Source organism: Schistocerca cancellata, chromosome 9, assembly GCF_023864275.1.
Source record: "Schistocerca cancellata isolate TAMUIC-IGC-003103 chromosome 9, iqSchCanc2.1, whole genome shotgun sequence".
Lineage (NCBI taxonomy): Eukaryota > Metazoa > Arthropoda > Insecta > Orthoptera > Acrididae > Schistocerca > Schistocerca cancellata.
Window position 1 is genome coordinate 218,380,624 of NC_064634.1, and position 22,951 is coordinate 218,403,574.

Genomic DNA, 22,951 nt, shown 5'->3' on the forward strand with positions numbered 1-22,951 from the left:
CAGTGTTTTCAACGTTTGAACATGTAAGTGACTCCTAGAAGCACTTGTCAGGGACTTCAGAATGCTCTCCTTCACTGCTAGACAGGAAAGAAAAAAAAATAACATGCTTGTATCCTTGTATTTGATAAGCCGCTTATCCTAGAAAGAGCCACAGGCTTCTCTCCCAATAAGTGTTATTCCGTACTCGAATGAGGTACAGTGATTTCAGGAGCAGCGGACAAGTTTTGTCTGTCAGTGGGATTCAGTGGCGGAAGGGAACAGAAATGAGAGAATCATTTTGCAGTGCAAAGTGCGAGTTTATTTGCGGAGCTTTCTACAAAAGCGGCGAGCGGTGCGGCGTCAGTGGTGGCCGTGCCCGTGGTAGGTGACCTCGGGGTGTCCGTGCGGGCCCGGCCGCGACACCACGGCGCGGAAGCCCGAGTGCGGGTCGGCCGAGTAGTGGACGGTGCGCAGCGCGCCGCCCGGCTCCACCAGCGAGTAGTGGCCCTGCACCACGTCGCCGTGCCGAGACTCCGACTGCTGCTTCACGTCGCCCGTGTGCGGGTCGTGCACCGCGTACTCGAAGTCGTACTTGGCCGGCGCCTGGGCAGACAGGACAAAACAACGAGCAAGTTACGCAGGCCAGTGGCTGCACGGCAGAGGCAAGCAACGGCCACCGCGGAGGACGCAGTATGTAGAACTTTGCAAGGAAACGTTGAAAGGTCTCTGTTGGATTCCTTTCATGTTTGATTTCTTAAATCTGTTGTCATTTACGGCATAAATTCCTCTTCTATATTTACTGTGGCGTTTCTGACTATCTGGGAGGAGACTGAGTAGTGGAACGTGTTACTTTTACACATAAACAAGAACGATCCGCCACACTACTACACTTTAAAACACAGTTTATATGTAATTCATGTCACACTGTCTCATACGGAACCTACATCCGCTTTCTTTTATATACTGTATATGATAAGATACTGTCATCCCCCTTCCCTTCTGTGTGAGAGGATGAATGAGCAAATGTATTTCTAGTTGCATGCTTGAGGGTAGCAGACAAGCCTGTCTGCTAGAGAACAGTAGGACCAACGTCGGAACAGGTAGCTACGCTTTCTAATGACAAAGAGATTTCTATCCTTATTATGGCCCTGTCCATCCCTTGTCATGTTGGTATAGGAAGCTGCCCCTCTGGCCACTTCCGTTTTGTATTTGTGAGCCACCTTCTGGAAGGGACCAGGTCAGTCTGTCCGTGGTGAGCGTCTGAAGTGGTAAGATCTCCGGCTAAGCGCGTGTCTGCTAAGTCCGTAGGACAATGGATTTCTTAAGTTCAGCCTAACTGATAATTTAATCACCTTTATTTCAGGTTTAGCTCTAAAATATCTAATGTTATCTTAAATTGCAACGCAGTGTGATTCGAGTGTACAGTTCAGAATATCTTCCAGTAGTTGCTTTGTCACTACTTTGTGAGTAAAGTGGGACCACGTGTTGATCAGTAACTCTAAGATCACCATCTTAAATGCGAATGTGCGTGAGATTATAACGTCTCGTCTTGACAATATTTTTCAATATAGCAACTTATCTTTATGTTCAACCCACGTGGGGTGTACTTTGTGAGACCAGTACCACGTGCTTATACAATTGTTTGACCCATCAGGTTAATAGTAAGACGATAGTAACCAGTTCGAGGTTTTTCTTTTGTAAATTGCTTTTCGATCTAATGTATTTTAATTATCAAAATTATTGTGGAGTTACACGCTTTGTGTAAACCAAGTTGACCACGTGAAGGATGTGGTGTAATCATCAAAGTAGCCCTCAGCTATTCTTTTCGGGAAGATTTCACAGAGAGTTAGTATGAATTTAGTATACCAGTGTGTGGTAATTACATGACGGACAGGATTGTGCTACGAACGTAACTTCTTTGGGTGAAAATTGAATCGGTTGGTTGTGGTTAATTTCCTCTTGCATATGTGTCAACGTTCTTCGTGTGCTATTTTATGAATGCAGTGTTGTATGCAGTCTCCCAATCTTGGCTCCATATTTGATGTGTTCCGTAAGATTACAATCTCACATTTTCACAATCCTAAATAAGGCACCAGCTTAATTACGACTCAAGTTTAATATGCTGAAATTTCAATGATCAATGTTAAAATAAATTTCCAAATATAAACTGATTTATTTCTTTTTATTTAAATTCTCTTTATATATATATATATATATATATATATATATATCACCGGTTGTCGTATGACTATTAAAAGATTATAATTAATGTTAGTCTGGTTGGGAATTTGGTAAGCTATGACTGGATACCTGGTGAAACAGTTGCGCAGTAATGCAAGGTTAACTTCCTCAGATAGCTCACAGCTTTTAACCCGCTTTTATTGTCTATCAGCACCGCTTTCATAGCAAATTAAAGCAACAACGTTACAACGTCACCAACTCGACCTCATATTTTGAAGAGAAAGATGCACACGCACAAGACACCAACACCAGAAATTTACTCTGTGCGACAGTTTCTGCCATTGTTCTAATAGTACGCGGTTATCATCTGAAAATACACCACCAGCTACAGGTTACAAACCGTGCGCACCAGTTGTTTGGCGATGGCAGTCGCCCAATGCCTGAGAGTGAAGAACACTGCCTAACAATTCTTAAGGAACAACCGAACAACTACGCCGACCAGTGATAGCAAAAGGAAATGTAGAGAGCGGGACATGTCAACGCAGCGAAGCCTGTGCACGCTCTGTACGCCTTCGACAGTTCATATAGTACGATGTTTGATGAAGGTTATTGTGGAGCCGATTAGTGGGACATTCCGTGTGGTACGACAAGTGTCTGCAAGGCATCATTCTACGATCGTGTACGAGCAATTGGGCGGCTCGAAGCAGGTCAGTGCATTACTACTTTGGCCACAATAATGGGTGTGTCCAGCAGTGTCATCTAGCGACTAAAAAACGCCGCTGAAGTTGGAAATGGTAAGCGAAAGCAGCACCGCAAGACAACCGCGACGTAGCCCTAGTGGATGAAAGGGACAGACGTTTCAGTCCTAGGCAGAACGCTGCAGACCTTGTAACCACTACCGAGACACAAACATCAAACGGGACGATTTTGTGACTGTCAAATCAGGCTGGTTTGTATGCTCGGAAGCCTGTTAAATGCTTCCCACTTCAACTACGCCATAGTCGAGAAAGAGTTTGGGGTCAGAAACAGTGATCCAGAGTGATGTTCTCCGACGAATCCCGCTTCACTGTGGCAAGCTATTCTGGCCACCAGTTAGTGCGCAGAGAGATGCGAACTCGTCACATACTAAAGAATGTTCGTGACCGTCAACGGTATGGCCTAGGCGTTATGGTGTGGGCAGACGTTCAGGACTCGCACAAAACAATTTAAGTGCTCGTTTTTCCCGCGGGCCGTTCGAGAGTGGAGCCATTGAACTCTCTACCAGGCACTTTATTGTGAATAGCAGAGAAATCACATAGATGTAGATGTATGCACAATGGCCGAACACCATTGTATATCTTTGCGCGAGGTACCGTTACATCACGGCTATATTGCAGGGAGATTGTTCTGCATCATGTCCGTATGTTCGTGTGTTTAGGACTGCAGTAAGTATCGAATTTCTTTTTACGGACGACAGTGGCCAACCACAGAGGACCGCTGAGGTCTCGAACACACAGGAACACAAGTGAAGATCTTGAACGTATGGAATGGCCTGCTTACTCCACGGGCCTACTTACACCCTTACCATTCCAGTGATGCTAATGGCAGACGTGTTTCGCAACATAGACATCCTCCCTGAACTGTGCAAGAATTGTAAACCGTCTTGAGAGAGGAGAGGGACAATATCCCCCAAAGACTCCTTAACAGTTTGGTAGCCAGCATCAATAATGCGTGCAAAATGTGTTTTGTTTCCCGAGGACGGCATCTTCCTTATTGAGAGTCCGATATCGACCTTTATGATAGTACTAACCTGTGTCAAACATGAAATTTATGTCCGTTAGCCTGCTTTCCCATGTGGTGAAATCTGTACCATTGTTCACTATAAATAAACCACTTCATCTCTATTACGTACGTACTGTGTTTCATGACGTCATTGCCTGTGATTGTTCCTGTCCAACGATATCTCTGTTTCTTAGCAGTTTTCAAGCAGTGCACTGTGCAACGATGTAATAACTCGAGCCCTTGTATTCACCAGATGTTGCAAGCGAGAGAAGACGGGTGGGAGAATGAGAATGGCGAGGGGCGGGGAGGAGGTGGTCGCCTCTGCCCGGCGTGTTTCAGATCTTGTTCAAGAACACATCATATTCTACGCAAAAAGTAGTGAGTAATATGGGTACGTAACATGTCAGACATACGCTCAGACACATTCCCTATTCTTTGAACGATATTCTTGTACTATCACATATATAAAAATGAATACACATAAGCAACTGAAGCATTGTTATGAAACAAAATTAATGATTTTTGATTTACAATTTAATCACGCCAATCTCGTTCAAGAATTGCGGGTTTCCTGCAAATTTACTTTGCTTCAACAGTGCCAGATTCAAAATCCAAAGGAAATAACCCACGTCAGTAATAATAATAACTAAACATTGCTTCGCTACTTGTTAATGACAAACTAATTTCTTTCATTCGTTTGAGAATTTGCAACATAGAGATGTTCAAAGCAAAGAGATCTCTGGCACCAGCTGCAGGTTAGAAATCGCGCACTTTAACATAATGAACAGAGCATATCATCAGTCTCAAAACAATATTTGACAAAGCTCTAACTCACTTCGACGAGGGCCGGGGCGCACTCGGGCATTAGGCAGGTTGTAGGGTGACGGAACAAGTGACAAGCAATAGGTGTGCGCGAAAGCTTAAAAACTGTGGTTTCAGAAAGTCATAACCGCGTTCTATCAGAATTAATTTTCGCGCGGTATAAATTTCTGGGGCTGATATCTCGCTGTGTGCTTTTTTCTCCTTAAAATATGAGGTCAAGTTGCTGATGTTTCCTTGTTAGAACATATTCCGATATCAAATGTAACGAGGTACCTCGAACGCAACGACTTCCTCCGTGTCAACCAGCGTGGATTACGAAAAAGAAATAGATGGGGGAAACCGTATTGATCCCTTCTTGCTCTTCAGGCTGTAAGAAAACGGAAGATAACCGATGACCAACTTGACGGGCTATGTAAACTTAGGATAATCCCCCCCCCCCCCTACTACCCTACTACAACAATCATTGCAGATGTGTACCTACACCCGAATGGGGTGGCGCCACGTAATGACACCATTTGAACGGCTGACTGGCGTCTTAATGAAAATAATGGAATCACAAAGCGAAATTAATATCACTAAAGCAATTGCATGTAACAGTAGACCAGTAGATAATGAACAATATTAATAATTTATAAATGATAGAGCACGGCAATCGGTCGTCCTTTTTTGCAGGGCTTATTTGGCAAACCCAGATTTCGGCTAGTGCCTAGCCATTATCAGTGCACTATTTTATAGTATCAGTGCATGTCAGAACCCCGTTGTTGGGGCGTCTGTCACAGTTCTTTCAACACTGAATAAATCTAGATTTGCCAAATAAAACCTGCAAAACAGGACGAGTGATTGCTGTGCTCTGTCATTTGTAAATCATATCACAGTGGCTGAGTGCACCCACGTTCCTAATGGAAGGTTGTCTGATGAATAATAATAATGGTTACATTTACCGAATGGACAACACTAGTATAACAAGAAATTTATTTAATATAATAATTAAAAAGGTAAAAATTAATTATTTGGTTAGAAGTCAAGCAGTACTTACGAGAAATGAAGATATAGTCAGAGAACGCAAAGATTACTGTAAATAATTAATCGGTGTGGATTCACTCAGCACCAGTAACGTAATTTAAGTGAAGTAATTCATTTTTTGATTGTTTTCAGATACACGACCGCAACCTGGTACTCAATGAAATGTGCACAATTAGTCGTTGTCAGCTTTTGTAGCTGTCTGGACTGTGGTGTTATACACTGAAGAGCCTAAGAAACTGGTGCACCTGCCTAACATCGCGTAGGGCCCCCGCGAGCACGCAGAAGCGCCACAACACGGCGTGGCATGGACTCGAATAATGTCTGAAGTAGTGCTGGAGGGAACTGACACCATGCATCCTGCAGGGCTGTCCATAAATCCTTGAGATTACAAGGGGGTGGAGATCTCTTCTGAAGAGCACGTTGCAAGGCGTCCCAGATATGCTCAATAATGTTCATATCTGGAGAGTTTGGTGGCCAGTGGAAGTGTTTAAACTCAGAAGAGTGTTCCTGGAGCCATTCTGCAGCAATTATGGACGTGTGGAGTGTCGCATTGTCCTGCTGGAATTGCCCACGTCCTTCAGAATGTACAATGGGCATGAACGGATGGAGGTGATCAGACAGGATGCTTACGTACTTGTCACCTGTCAGAGACGTGTCTAGACGTATCAGGGGTCCCATATCACTCCAACGGTACACGCTCCACACTTTTACAGAGCCTCCATCAGATTGAACAGTCCCCTGCTGACACGCAGGGTCCGTGGTTGTCTCTATACCCATCCGCTCGATACAATTTGAAACGATACTCGTCTGACCAGGCAAGATGTTTTCAGTCATCAACAGCCCAATGTCGGTGTTCATGGGCCCAGGCTAGGCGTAAAGATTTGTGTCGTGCAGTTGTCAAGGGTACACGAGTGGGCCTTCGATACTTCTGTCGCGTTGAACGATTCTCTTCAATCTTCGTTGGTCCCGTTTATGCAGGATCTTTTTCCGGCCCCAGCGATGTCGTAAATTGATTTTTTACTAGATTCCTGATGTTCACGGTATTCGTGAAGGGGTCGTACGACAAAATCCGCACTTCATCGCGAACCCGTACGTGCTCTGCCCCAACGCTCTTGCGCCGACTGTAACACCACGTTCAACTTCACTTAAATCTTGATAACCTGCCATTCTAGCAGCAGTAACCTATCTAACAACTGCGACAGACACTTGTCGTCTTATATAGGCGTTGTCGACCGCAGCACCGTATTCTGCCTGTTTACATATTTCTGTATTTGAATATGATTGACAATATCGATTTCTTTGGCGCTTCAGTGTATATACCGAGTGATCAAAAAGTCAGTATAAATTTGAAAACTGAATAAATCATGGAATAATGCAGATAGAGAGGTACAAATTGACATACATGCTTGGAATGACATGGGGTTTTATTAAAACCAAACAAATACAAACGTTCGAAAGACGTCCGACAGATGGCACTTCATCTGACCAGAATAGCAATAATTAGCATAACAAAGTAAGACAAAGCAAAGATGATGTTCTTTACAGGAAATGCTCAATATGACGACCGTCATTCCTCAACAATAGCTGTAGTTGAGGAATAATGTTGTGAACAGCACTGTAAAGCATGTCCGGAGTTATGGTGAGGCATTGGCGTCGGATGTTGTCTTTCAGCAACCCTAGAGATGTCGGTCGATCACGATACACTTGCGACTTCAGGTAACCCCAAAGCCAACAATCGCACGGACTGAGGTCTGGGGATCTGGGAGGCCAAGCATGACGAAAGTGGAGGCTGAGCACACGATCATCACCAAACGACGCGCGCAAGAGATCTTTCGCGCGTCTAGCAATATGGTTTTTTTTGGTTCTAATATAATGCCATGTCATTCCAAGCATGTGTGTCAATTTTTACCTCTCTATCTACATTATTCCGTGGATTATTAAGTTTTCAAATTTATCCTGACTTCTTGATCACCCGGTACTTCAGAGTGAGCATTTTTCTGAATCAGCACAGCGTCATGGAAGGTAACGTTTCATTTCGTTAAGCATTTGTGCGTTCCGATTTCCCGAAACATTCATTAACATGCAAGTTATTTGACCCTGTAATATTTACTTGCTTTGTGGACTACTGCTGAACGCCAACTCGAGCTAAACACATCAAAATGTAACGTGCAACAGTTACTAATCCCAACCGTTACACACTGTGACACCTTCGTTTAAAAATTCGCAATTCTTCGCTGCAAAGGAGATGAAAATTATGGTGATCAGAGACTAGAGCGCTAGGCGTAAAATGAGAGGTCTACGGAAGACGGCAGTTATACAACAAGCACTTAACAGCGGGGTTTTTGAAGCCCGCATGTGGGGCAGCAATCAGTGCACGTAGCGTCTCGCTTCTCGCCTGACTCGCTTGCTACCTGCTTTGAGTATTCCGGTACGTCGAGCTCTAAGCCACTTGGTCCACAGGTATTATGTCACTAGAGAGCGATACGTAAAGCAGGTGGGTGTGACTGGTGCTAGACAGACGGCGTGGCGCGACGGAGCGGTAACGCGAGACTGCGCACCGCCAGTAGTTTCCTTCCGCGGCTGTAGGCACGGGTACTCACGTGGTAGTCGAGCTGCACGTTGTGCCCGTAGCCGCCCTCTGCGTAGCCGGGGTAGCCGCTCGTCGCCGTCGCCAGGAGTGCAACTGCTGCTGCCACGACCTGTCAACACGCCACGTGTCACCTCGCTCAGTCAGAAGCTCTTCTCATCACCCTGTCTACTGGGGCGGGGGAAGTACAACACGGCTAGAGCGTAGAGTCCTTTCAAGCATCCTTGAAAGACTAACTACAATGAAGGGCAGCCAATGAGACATATGGGAAAAAAGTAAGTAAACTGTCACTCACACTACTGGCCATTAAAATTGATACACCAAGAAGAAATGCAGATGATAAACGGGTATTCATTGGACATATATATTATACTACAACTGACATGTGATCACATTTTCACGCAATTTGGGTGTATAGATCCTGAGAAATCAGTACCCAGAACAACCACATCTGGCCGTAAAAACGGCCTTGATGTGCCTGGGCATTGAGACAAACAGAGTTTGGATGGCGTGTACAGGTACAGCTGCCCATGCAGCTTCAACACGATAGCACAGTTCATCAAGAGTAGTGACTGGCGTATTGTGACGAGCCAGTTGCTCGGCCACCATTGACCAGACGTTTTCAGTTGGTGAGAGATCTGGAGGATGTGCTGGCCAGGGCAGCAGTCGAACATTTTCTGTATCCAGAAAGGCCCGTACAGGACCTACAACATGCGGTCGTGCATTATCCTGCTGAAATATACGGTTACGCAGGCATCGAATGAGGGGTAGAGCCACGGGTCGTAAGACATCTGAAATGTAACGTCCACTGTTCAAAGTGCCGTCAATGCGAACAAGAGGTGACCGAGAAGTGTCATACCATCACGCCGGGTGATACGCCAGTATGGCGATGACGAATACACGCTTCCAATGTGCGTTCACCGCGATGTCGCCAAACACGGATGCGACCATCACGATGCTGTAAACAGAACCTGGATTCATCCGAAAAAATGACGTTTTGCCATTCGTGCACCCAGGTTCGTGGGTTGAGTACACCATCGCAGGCGCTCCTGTCTGTGATGCAGTGTCAAGGGTAACCGCAGCCATGGTCTCCGAGCTGATAGCCCATGCTGCTGCAAACGTCGTCGAACAGTTGGTGCAGATGGTTGTTGTCTCGAAAACGTCCCCATCTGTTGACTCAGGGATCGAGACGTGGCTGCACGATCCGTTACAGCCATGTGGGTAAGATGGTCGTCATCTCGACTGCTAGTGATACGAGGCCGTTGGGATCCAGCACGGCGTTCCGTATTACCATCCTGAACCCACCGATTCCATATTCTGCTAACAGTCATTGGATCTCGACCAACGCGAGCAGCAATGTCGCGATACGATAAACCGCAATCGCGATAGGCTACAATCCGACCTTTATCAAAGTCGGAAACGTGATGGTACGCATTTCTCCTCCTTACACGGGGGATCACAACAACGTTTCACCAGGCAACGCCGGTCAACTGCTGTTTGTGTATGAGAAATCGGTTGGAAACTTTCCTCCTGTCAGCACGTTGTAGGTGTCGCCACTTGTGCCAACCTTGTGTGAGTGCTCTGAAAAGCTAATCATTTGCATATAACAGCATATTTTTCCTGTCGGTTAAATTTCGCGTCTGTAGCACGTCATCTTCGTGGTGTAGCAATTTTAACGGCCGGTAGTGTATTTCAAAAGTAATCGCCATACTGTTAAGATCTCACTATGGGACAAGACGGTCAATGCCTTCACGGAAAAATGTTCGCGGTTGGCTACGGAACCACGATTGTACCCTGGCGTGCACCTCGTCGTCCCAAGGAAATCGACGGCCACAAATGTTTTTCTTCAGGGCTCCAAAAGTATGGAATTCGCATGGGGAGAGACCGGGACTGTATGGCGGATGTGTAACGGCTTCCCAGACACACCTCTGCCGTGTGGTCGAAACAACCTTGGCAATATGTGAGCAGGCACTATCCTGCAACAAAATTATGCCGTCTGTCAACATTGCTGCTTGTTTGGAATTTGCGGCGAGCTGCAGTTTTTACAGAGTGTTCACGTGTCTGTCTATTTGCTTCAGACGAACAAGTCCGCGCCTGGGTACAATCGTGGTTCTGTAGGCTACCGCAAACATTTTTCCATGAAGCCATTCACCGTATTGTGTCACAGTTAAGGCGATAACTTTTGAAATAATCCGATCCTTGTAGTTTTTATTTGATTACCCGATATATAAACCCTTTCAAAGTGATGATACATTTTTTGACATGGCAGGGTCTATATCCCGTGTATTTACGTAGAATTAACAAAATTAGGATACACGCAGGCAACTGTTAATTGGTAGGCACACCTGAAGATACTTGGCTTGGATGTGAAAAATGTACTGAATTTAGACAGAGAGTGCTCGGAAGAGCGTACATGGCGTAATCAGTAATGAGGAGGAGTGGTAGTTGCTTAATACTTAAGTGAATAAGACATTCAAGGTTAAACGAGGTGAATAGCAAAACACGAGACGTCTCTGAGCTGTTTTGACTACTATCGAGTAGTCTCTGAACGTCCAGCCATGTACAAAATTTTTCACTGCTTTATTTTTGTACTAGCTGCGTATTTGGCGTCGCTTGGGGATATGCTAGTATTTATCACAATCTTCTATTAGTCCATCTCCTGCTACCCCATTTCTCTGTCCAGGTCCTTCCCCCCTTCTCTGTCCATTCGTTGAGGATTACATTAATTTATAACGACCTCCGCAGACAGAGAACCAGCACTAGGAGTTATGACATGGTCAAAATGAAGACGTGGCCCTTCCAGCGACTCGGGTAGTCTAGAGTCTACGGAAGATCAGTGACAAAAGAAATGCTAATACAAGGAAATTTTTGTGAGTATAACTGAGGGGGTGTGGTCGCGCGTCCTGTGCATTTCTCTATTCAGACGTTCTTGGACAAATGGCTCCTCGTTAGTTCGATTTGGATACAGTGTTGGATGCAGACACAGTGCTACTCTGGCATGTAGAGCTGCCGATGTGATACCAAGAATAATTCCTGGTAACACGGGGGTCATTTTACGATCAGATAAAGAAAACAATTTCACGCCAGAAACACTTCCAGTGGACTCAGAAATGTAACACTGGATGGACTAAATCGGTCGATAGAGTGTGTAGTTTGGAATCTGAAAACATTCTAATAAAAGAATAAGACTGCAATGACTTTTTGCCTGATTGTATTAAAAAGCGTTATTAATCGTAAAAATACTGTAAAGAGGAGGGGGGAGGAAGCATGAAATAAAATTTATTGAAATAAAACTGCTGAAAATCGAGAAACTTCAGCTTAGCATTAAGAAAGTTTAGAAACAGCAGCTTATAACAGAGTAATATTGCAACGACATTTCACCGTGTATGTAGTAAATAGTTTTATTAATAGTAATAAATACAGTAAAGAAGGGACATGACCATGAACTAATATTTCTTAAAAGCTAATTGCTAAAAATGGAAAAAATTCCGCTTAGCATTAGAGACGTTTACGAACAACAGATTAAGCAGAACTACCAAACAATTCCAAAATTCAGATTAGGCTCAAACAGACCGGTAAACATGCTATGTGGCCGTGAGCAGCAGCTTCGAGCTGTCGAGGAAGTTCTTGCTTGCCAGCTGCAGCTGATTATTCAAGATGTTACCATCTCTTTGAGCTAAATGCTTGAATATTTCACGTTCTTATAACAGATCTTATTTCAGCCTATTACCTCTTGACGTAGATATACTGCTTCTTTCTCGGAAATAAACAAATGCTCTGCAAAGGAGGAGTTATATACATTGCCATCTTTCTTTCACAGCAGATGCTTCTTATACCTGACTTTAATTGCCCTTCCAGTCTGTCTTATACAATAACTATGACAACTCTGACAGACCATTTTGTAGATGCCTGGGGTTGCAAAAGGATCTTCTCAGATTTTATCGTATGAACTACATTTTTCTTCACACTGTTGTTGGTGAAAAGAGAAACTTATCAGCCGTGTCTTTTGATCATTTATAAGTCTTATTAAGGTTGCGTGAAAACGGAATTCTTGTAAGATCGTTTTGTTGTCTGTCTGTCCGACTGTTAAGAATCCTTTTTCTCAGGAACGAGTAGACGAACCAAACTGAAATTTATGTCGTAATGTTAAGGTCTGTGGTCCCTTGGCGGTGTAAGAATTTTACACTTTAGGTCAATTTAGTTAAAAGATACGGCCATTTATGTCACATACTTGAATACTCGAAACTTATACATAAGGTACTTCCCGTTGACCTAGAATCATGAAATTTGGCAAGAAGCAAGGTTTCACGATACAAGTAAAGGGAAAACTCCGAAATCGTTAATTTGTAATTATATCACATGAAAAAATATCTCTTTTGACATTTGTTATCAGACTTCAGACTTGAAATTAAAATATTCTTGAAAATCTTTGAATCCCTGGGACCGATATTTTGCCAATATGAATGTGGGTAACAAGCAAAAATCATCAATATCCTCGATTCCGAGAATGGATTAACTGTGTGTGTACATGATTAAGTTTGTACGGAGCCCTGAGTGCGCGAATCCTGGCCATTTTTTTTATTCATGCCGCTTTGTGGTTTCTAACGCAACTCGATAGCTTTGAACGCTGGAAAAACGAATGCTCGAGAAGGAATTCCTCATTGACGCAACCAGAAAGAAAATAACCTGTCTAGCCACCTAAGCTTAGGTTTCTGGTGTTGCCCAGATGTTCAAGGAAAATCCCGGTTCAAATGGTTCAAATGGCTCTGAGCACTATGGGACTTAACAGCTATGGTCATCAGTCCCCTAGAAAGAACTACTTAAACCTAACTAACCTAAGGACATCACACAACACCCAGTCATCACGAGGCAGGTAAATCCCGGGATAGATCCTCTGAAAAGAATATGGCCACTTTTATTCTCCATCCTTTACATTCACATCTACATATACGTCTACGTTATTACTCTGCAATTCACGATTTAGTGCCTGGCAGAGATTTCATCGAACCATTTTCAAGCTATATATATCTACCGTCCCACCCTCGAACAGCGCGCGGTGAAAAACGAACACTTAAATCTGTCCGTACGAGTTCTGATTTATCTTATTTTATGATGATGATAATTTCTCCTTACGTACGTGGTGGTCAACAACATACTTTTACACTCCAAGGAGAAAACTGTTGCTGCGCGGGATTAGCCGAGCGGTCTGAGGCAGTGCTGTCATTGACTGTGGGGCTGGTCCCGGCGGAGGTTCGAGTCCTCCCTCGGGCATGGGTAGTGTGTTTGTCCTTAGGATAATTTAGGTTAAGTAGTGTGTAAGCTTAGGGACTGATGACCTTAGCAGTTAAGTCCCATAAGATTTCACACATTTAAACATTTTTAGAAAACTGTTGATTGAAATTTCGTGAGAAGGTCTTGCCGCAACGAAAACCAGCTTTGTTTTAATGATTGCCACCCCAATTCACGTATCATATCGTTAGCACTCTCTCCCCTATTTGGCTGTAAAACAAAACGAGCTGCTCTTCTTTTTCGATGTCCTCCATCATACCTACCTGGTTTAGATCCCACATCGCACAGCAATACTTCAGAAGAGGGGAACAAGCGTAGTGTAAGACGTCTCCTTAATAGATCTGTTGCGATTTCTGAGAGTTCTGCCAATAAATTACAGTCCTTGGTTTGCTTTCCCCACTACAATATCTATGTGACCGTTCCAGTTTGCTGAAACACTCTTGTTTTCCGTCTTCTTTTATTGTTGCTAAACATGGATCACTAAGGCTAGAGACAAGCAGCGTAGTGACACATTTGAGCTTTGGTGCTGCCGTACGATGCTGCGCATAAAATGGGCTGAACGAAGAACACATTTTTACATTATTGAGCAACCCAATATCTCCACTCTTCTCGTGTCAACTCAAAAAATTCTCCAGTGCTTCGGCCATCTTGAGAGAAGAGATGGAGGAAAGGAAGGAAAAATAATCATGAAAGGAAAGATGGAGAGCAAGAGATCGAGGCGGAGAGCAGCAAGCAGGTAGATAGGTCAAATCAAGAAGATTTCAAGTCTACCTCTTCACCAGGCTCTAAGAGAAACTGGTAACAGATGGAGAAGCTTGGTTCATGCGGCACGACGCTCAGCAGTGAGTATAACGATTTGCGATGATGATATAGCTGTCAAAATGATCTAAGGCACTATTTATGTATGACTTGTCCGTAAGAATTGTTTGAGGTCCTTACTTGGTAGAATTAATTAAGGGTATCGAAGGAATACTGAGACGTGCTGCTAGATTTGTTTCCGTTTCCTGTCAGCAGTAGGGTGCTGTAGAGATCCTGAGCAATCTAGCACAGCATTCTGTGGAAGAAAGAACCTGAAATAACTCGTTTTCACTTTTAAGTGGCGTATTCGCTACGCAGAAAATTTATGAGAAATTGTTTGCCCGACCGGGACTCAAAATCCTGCCTTTCTTCGACAGTGCGCTGTAAGCTGTGCAATCCGAGCCTGCATGATGGACTCGCCTCCCGTTGGTTGCTCTCTCTGTCTTGTATTGAGCTCCGTGAGTTGGGTGTTTACCTAGCACTGATAGAGAAGATCCGAAATAGAGCGGCGCGTTTCGCACAGGATCGTTTAGTCCACTAGAGCTTTGCGGAGACCCTCAACAAACTACTGGCGGAAGTTACGAGAGAGGCGTTGTGGATCACAGAGAGGCTTAGAACTAAAATTTCGGGAGAGCACTTTCCGGGAAGACCCGGACAACATACTACTTCCCCCAAAAAACATCTTTCGGAAAGACTACAACGAGAAATTTCGAGAAATTAGGGCTATTAAAGGGTTTACCGACAATCGTTCTTCCCACGCGCTATCTGCGAGTGGAACAGGGAAGTGGGGATCAGTTGGTGCTAACAGAAATACCTTCCGCCACGTATCTTACCAGGCTCTCCGAGTATGATGTAGATGTAGATGAAAAGTGTTGGGTTGGCAGAAGAGCCAACACCGTGCTACTAGAGGAGGCCGAAATGCACACGTTTTAGCTCACGCAGGCTGGCGAGAAGAGGGAAGAACTATACTGACGTGATGTCTGGAACATGACAAGGAATGAGAATTCAGAAAGCGGACGTAATTAGTTTCATACTTAACTTTAATCCATTAATGATGAACGTCGCTCTTGTCGGTACATGATTCACAATATTATCTGTTAGTAACTGAATATGGCGCCTTGCTAGGTCGTAGCAAATGAGGTAGCTGAAGGCTAAATGAGGTAGCTGAAGGCTATGCTAAACTGTCGTCTCGGCAAATGAGAGCGTATGTAGGCAGTGAACCATCGCTAGCAAAGTCAGCTGTAAAACTGGGGTAGGTGCTAGGGAGTCTCTCTAGACTAGACCTACCGTGTGGCGGCGCTCGGTCTGCAATCACTGATAGTGGCGACACGCGGGTCCGACGTATACTAACGGACCGCGGCCGATTTAAAGGCTACCACCTAGAAAGTGGGGTGTCTGGCGGTGACACCACAAAAAGTAAGAAGAGAAACCAATGGCAGGTTGAAGTTTTGAGTTGGGCAGTGAGACGTATAACACAAATGGTTGCCACAGCTCGCAGCAGACAGGGATACGACTTCGAATCCTTCTTGACGCAGCATACAATTTTAAATAATAGTGAACGAAGCAAAAATAAACTATTCTTTCACGAAACGCATTTGGAAAAATTCAAAGAACTATTGTTTCAGGCGGACACTAAATAATTCTACTGCCTCTATCGTTCACCTCAGTTAAATACCATAACGACAAGATAGGAGAGTACACAGCCACACATACAGCAATGTCGTCCCTCGTTCCGTTCACGGGAGTGGGGAGGACCAAATAGCGGTCCGAAGTACCCACCGCCGCACGCTACGCTGCGCCTCGTTTGTTCTCAGGTACTCACCAAAGCCTTGCACGCCATACTGAGTGGTTGACGTCGCGTCGAGCGGCTGTGAGGTAGATGTGGGGGCACTGACAACGTCCGCGGCCACTCGCCGTATATATAGGGCGGGCCGCGACTGGTACGCTCCGGTACCCGTGCTCCTCCTCCCACACCACCCACACCCCCCACCCCCTCCCACCCGGCGCCGTTTCACCTCGCATGCTGCCGCATTTTTGGTAATGGCCGCCCGCACTGTTCCGCACAATGGCACCAGGAGCTCAATTTCGCCCTAATTACCCAATATCTTATTGCTCTCTTAGCTGCTCTTGGCTATGTTCGTAAGGCAGCACAATTGTGTTCGTAGTACTCTTTCTGCTGCCAGTGACGACAATCAGCTGCATTTTTTTCCCTTTTTTTTTTAGCGGTACCGGGTTTCTTATAACATCCACAATATATACAGTGTGAGTCACCTAACGTTACCGCTGTATATATTTCGTAAACCACATCAAATACTGACGAACCGATTCCACAGACCGAACGTGAGGAGAGGGGCTAGTGTAATTGTTTAATACAAACCATACAAAAACGTTTTTTTAAATGGAACCACGTTAGTTTTGTTAGCACATCTGAACATATAAACAAATACGTAATCAGTGCCGTTTGTTGCATTGTAAAATGTTAATTACATCCGGAGATATTGTAACCTAAAGTTGACGCTTGAAACCTCCGACGTTCAGCTGCGTGTTGAAACAAACACGGGCCACGGTCGGCGAGCAGCATCTGCAGGGACATGTTTACGATGACGACCGTGTTTACGAGTGTGGCTGTAGTGCACTGTTGTGGTTTGGTCTAGCTGTCGCAGTGTCCGCATGTAGCGCTTGCTGCTATTGTTATTCTGCATTCGTCTCCGCACGCAGACCAACTGTAGTACACCGTGTTACCAGACGTCTGTGATAGTGTAGTGTTGTAGGAACTGTGACCATGGTGTATTCGAACTCTGAAAAGGCGGAGATGATACTCATCTATGGCGAGTGTCGACGAAATGCAGCTGAAGCCTGCAGGGTGTATGCAGAACGGTACCCGGACAGAGAGCATCCAACGTGCCGCACATTGCAAAACATCTACCGCCAACTGTATTCAACAGGTATGGTCATAGCACGCAAACGGGTCCGTAACAGGCCCGTCACAAGAGAAGCGGGTGCAGTTGGTGTGTTAGCTGCTGTTGCCATGAACCCACATATGAGTACACGGGACACTGCGAGAGCCGGTGGACTGAGTCAAAGTAGTGTCATGCGCATACGGCATCGTCACCGCTCTCACCCGTTTCATGTGTCGCTACATCAGCAATTACATGGTGATGACTTTAATCATCGAGTGCAATTCTGTCAATGGGCATTAACAGAGAATGCGTTGCAGTTCTACCTGTTTACCGATGAAGCGGGTTTCACAAACCACGGGGCAGTGAATCTACGGAACACGCATTACTGGTCCGTGGACAATCCTCGCTGGCTCAGACAGGTAGAGCGACAGCGACCGTGGACTGTAAATGTATGGTGCGGAATCATTGGCGACCACCTCATTGGTCCTCACTTCATTGCAGGGGCCCAAACAGCTGCAACATACATCGCGTTTCTACAGAATGATCTGCCAACATTGCTCGAAAATGTCCCACTGGAAACGCGTCGACGTATGTGGTATCAGCATGATGGTGCACCTGCACATTCCGCTATTAACACTAGACTGACCCTTGACAGGATGTTCGACGGGCGTTTCATAGGACGTGGAGGACGCATAAATTGGCCAGCCCGTTCTCCTGATCTTACACCTCTGGACTTCTTTCTGTGGGGTACGTTAAAGGAGAATGTGTACCGTGATGTACCTACAACCCCAGAGGATATGAAACAACGTATTGTGACAGCCTGCGGCGACATTACACTAGATGTACTGCGGCGTGTACGACATTCATTACGCCAGAGATTGCAATTGTGTGCAGCAAATGATGGCCACCAACTTGAACATCTATTGGCCTGACATGTCGGGACACACTCTATTCCACTCCGTGTGTACGTGTACCTCACCCCTCATGGTAATGTACATGTGCGTCAGTGAAAAAGACCAATAAAAAGGTGTTAGCATGTGGACGTAATGTGCTGTTCCAGTCTCTTCTGTACCTAAGGTCCATCACCGTTCGCTTTGGATCCCTAGGTAATTCGGTGCTCTCCGATACACAAAATCGAACAGCGGAGGAGTGGTACTCAAGCGTCAACTTTAGGTTACAATATCTCCGGATGTAATTAACATTTTACAATGCAACAAATGGCACTGATTACGTATTTGTTTATATGTTTATATGTGCTAACAAAACTAACGGGGTTCCATTTAAAAAACGTAGGTTTGTGTTAAAAAACATACTTCCGTGCATTTTTTTTATGGTTTGTATTAACCAATTACACTAGCCCCTCTCCTCACGTTCGGTCTGTGGAATCGATTCGTCAGTATTTGATGTGGTTTACGAAATATATCCAGCGGTAATGTTAGGTGACTCACCCTGTATATTTTGTTTATTACGAGTGGAATATGATCGTGTGGATAATATTCATTCAATTATGTTATTATTTCTTAAAAAGATGATAATTATGTAAAACAGAGACAATATTTGTCTCTCATTCTTTGTTAATCTATGTCATTCTTTTCTTTTGTTTTGTACCCTTTTGTCGTCTTCTTCTGATGCACATCGCCAACGCAAGACGCGAATCGATTTGAGGTCTGTTAAATGAAAAACATTTAATGTAAAATTATTGTACTTTTAGGTTCATTTGCTGGTAAAACAAATAGAGCCAAATGCGTTAAAACTATTTATGATTAATTATTGAAAATTCGCTTCCTCTTTCAATTATAATTTTGTATTAATTGCTTTATCATAGCTGCAAGAAGCGCAGCCGTTGTTAGTTGCGATTATATAGCAACTTCGTCTGTACTTCTAGTTGAAAATAGCATGGGTTTGTGTTAAACTAATTTTCAAAACAATTTAATATTTTTTTTTATTGGTGGCATCAATTTAAATGATTTATTGGGAAAAGGAAAATCTTGATTAAAAAAGAAATCCTCTATCTTTTGTTGGCCGCCATCTTAACTTTTATTACAGCGGCAAATTTAAATTACTTGAAACTGCAAACTTTCAATCTTTCGGTGTGTAAGAAATAAATGTGCACCGGTGGTACTGAACTCTATTTATAAAAGAAAAAAATTAATCGAATCAGACTGCATTTTCTAAGAACAGTGCTGATGGTATTTATTGTTGAACAAGATTTCATTGCTGATGTATGTGGCCAAAATTAAACTACGCACGAATCGCGAAGAAAAATATTTCTGGTAGCATACGTCAGTGTTGCGTGCGGTTGGTATTCTGTGGTTCCCTTTCATGATCAATCTGCTAAGAAAAATTAAATCCATCGAAGACAAAAATGATAAAAGCTCTGATGTACGATCTGTAATTTTAGTGATATGAACCCAGCTTATAGTCAACATTATTACACTACCTCAGGTGGAATTCTTGTGCAAATAATTATCCGGGAGAAGTTGTAGTATGAATATTGCGTTATACATGTGTATAATATTGTCAGTATCATTTACAAAATCAAATCAACGCAACTGCTAAAAAAATAGAGTGAATTCAAACCGCAGAATACCATAAGTATCGTATCATCCATATTCATTGCACTTGTCGATGTTGATGATACACAAAAACCGCCACATTCTGGATGTTAGGCCTGAGGCATAAATTACTTTCCTTCTAACGTACGATTCGTCTCCTGCTGCGAAAGACAACCTCAGAGGCAATAGCGCAGGTGTTAAAATTATCCGACTTTTATTTCTGCAAAATATACGGTCTGTAGTCATGTAGAAGTAATTATCACCTACAAAAAACGAAGTTACCTAATTACTTTTTCCATAATCTTCTCCATTGTCTTCGATAGAGAAGTCTATTTGCGGGCCCTTAGGGGTTTTGGATACAGTAGATTTAGAACTTTTTTTCTCGTTTTATTTAATTTCAATTCATTGTCTTTGCAACAAGTTTCAAAGTCGCAGCTTCATTCTCAAGCGCTTCTACATGAATATGTGCGGATAACGGACGAGGGAAGTCACGGCAGCTCGCTTTATTGAAGGGGAACAAACACCTACAATTTCTTGGAAGCACAAGCATAATATTCCAATGAAATGATAATTAAATCAAGATCTTAAGCTGTCGACAGTCGTTGATATACATCAACGTGGACAGTTGAAAATGTGTGCCCCGACCGGGATATCCTACTTACATGGCACGCGCTCTATCCATCTGAGTCACCGATGGCACAGAGGATAGTGTGACAGCAGAGATTTACCCCTTGCGCGCTCCCCGTGAGACCCACATTCTCAACTTAATGTCCACACACTACATTCGTAGTGCCCGTATCCATTACTCATTACTCGCGGCAGACAATCTTACCGAGTCCCGTAAGATTTCGGACATGTCCGAAAGAACAGATACCATCTTCATATAGTTAAGGCTAACCGGCCATTGACTTCCTTCTTCTGTGCTGGATGCACACGCATTGCCCGAACTCTTACGGGACTCGGTAAGATTGTCTGCAGCGAGTAATGAGTGTAATAGGCAGGGGCACTACGAATGTAGTGTGGACATTAAGTTGGGAATGTGGGTCTCACGGGGAGCGCGCAAGGGATTAATCCCTGCTGTCACACTATCCTCTGTGCCATCGGTGGCTCAGATGGATAGAGCATCTGCCATGTAAGTAGCAGATCCCGCAGATCCCGGGTTCGAGTCCCGGTCGGGGCACACATTTTCAACTGTCCTCATTGATATATATCAGATGGTTCAAATGGCTCTGAGCACTATGCGACATAACTTCTGAGGTCATCATTCCCCTAGAACTTAGAACTAATTAAACCTAACTAACCTAAGGACATCACACACATCCATGCCCGAGGCAGGATTCGAACCTGCGACCGTAGCGGTCGCCCGGTTCCAGACTGTAGCGCCTAGAACCGCACGGCCACTCCGGCCGGCTGATGTATATCAACGCTGTTGACAGCTTTTGGTCTTGATTTAATTATCATTTCTTTCTAAGAGAGCTGCATGACCACCGATGGTATACCATCTTCATATACCATAATAGTCTAGTCACGTTAATGTGACCACCGCCTATGTTCAACGTTAAAGCAGCAGCACTAGCAGTAGAGGGTAAAAAAGCGTATCGGGGATACACGGAACACAGTGTAGTTGTTGTCGTGATGCGGGAACGGAGCGGTTTTTCTGACGTCAAAAATGACATGTTTATTTGCTTTCGCGCCAGGAGTGGATGCATTCCAAAAGCGACTAAGTTTGTAAAGTCTTCGCTTGCCCCCATGGTCAAAGCGTTTAGTGCATGCCAAATAGCGCTATCGAAATCCGGTGCCGAGGAAACAGTGGTGCCCCGTTGGTCAGAGATGACAGGAGTACGACATCTGTGGAGACGTGTATGGCGAATAGAAGTCCAATTGTTGAGCAACTGGCCGTCCAGATGAACCGAGGGGTTACCGACAGAGTCTCCTCAACGGTCGTTCAGAGAACGTTGCTACGCATGGGTGTCTGCGGCAGGCGTCTGGGTCACGCATCCAAGCTGAAGGCTGCTCATCAGCGACCAAGGCTGGAATTTGCGCACCAGTATCGCAACTGGACGTCCACTGAGAGGCGGCAGGTGACCTTTTCAGTCGACTCAAGTTTTATGCTCCATCGGACAGAAAAGAAACACCGTGCAGCAATACCTCATTGAGTCAAATGGCACAAATTGTTCAAACGGCTCTGAGCACTATGGGACTTAACATCTGAGGTCATCAGTTCCCTACTTACGTATTTGGGGTAAACCTTTTTTATTTTTCGACATAGTCTCCTTTTAGACTTATACACTTCGTCCAACGCTGTTCTAATTTCTTGATCCCTTCCGAATAATAGGAATTGTTCAAGTCTGCAAAATAGCTATTAGTTGCTGCAATCACCTCCTCGTTTGAATAAAGTCTTTGTCCCGCCAGCCATTTCCCCAAATTTGGGAACTAATAGTAATGGTTCAAATGGCTCTGAGCACTAAGGGACTTAACTTCTGAGGTCATCAGTCCCCTAGAACTTAGAACTACTTAAACCTAACTAACCTAAGAACACCACACAAATCCATGCCGGAGGCAGGATTCGAACCTGCGACCCTAGCGGTCGCGCGGTTCCAGACTGTAGCGCCTAGAACCGCTCGGCCACCCTGGCCGGCCAACTAATAGTAGTCTGAGGGACCCAAGTCTGGAGAACAGGGTGGATGTGGGATGAAAACGAGTTGGAAATTAGCAGAGGATTATTTGTTTATTCTAAAGGAATTTATTAATTTGAACAGTAGCATTAAATATAAGATTTATTCCATTAATTTTGCGACCACAACTGCTGAGGTGTGTGTGCTGGTGCATTGTCGTGATGGAAAAGGACTTTTTTGCGGTCCAATTGCCGGCGTTTTTCTTGCAGCTCGGTTTTCAAACGGTCCAATAACGATGAATAAATGCACCTGCAATAATTTTACCCTTTTCCAGATAGTAGATGACGATTATCCCTTGCGAATCCCAAAAGACAGTCACCATAACCTTTCCGGCCGAAGGAATGGTCTTCACCTTTTTGGCGCAGAGTCTTCCTTGGTAAC

The 22,951-nt window shown here is 44.3% G+C and overlaps 1 protein-coding gene across 1 annotated transcript; it reads right to left on the minus strand.

Annotated features, from left to right (window-relative positions):
- Window positions 1–295: 295 nt before the first annotated feature.
- On the minus strand, window positions 296–16,329 carry LOC126100160 (cuticle protein 19-like). The gene is made up of 3 exons (XM_049910703.1): window positions 16,263–16,329; window positions 8,367–8,465; window positions 296–582 (listed from the first exon to the last, which is right to left on the minus strand). Exons 1-3 carry the CDS (start codon window positions 16,278–16,280, stop codon window positions 340–342), a joined length of 360 nt encoding a protein of 119 aa, XP_049766660.1. The 5' UTR covers window positions 16,281–16,329; the 3' UTR covers window positions 296–339.
- Between the last annotated feature and the right edge of the window lie 6,622 nt (window positions 16,330–22,951).

Excerpts from the sequence above, each read along its gene's own strand:
- LOC126100160 (XM_049910703.1), bottom strand. Across the intron at positions 583-8,366 it reads ACGTGCAGCTCGACTACCAC|GCGCCGGCCAAGTACGACTT; the intron begins GTGAGTACCCGT and ends CTGTCTGCCCAG.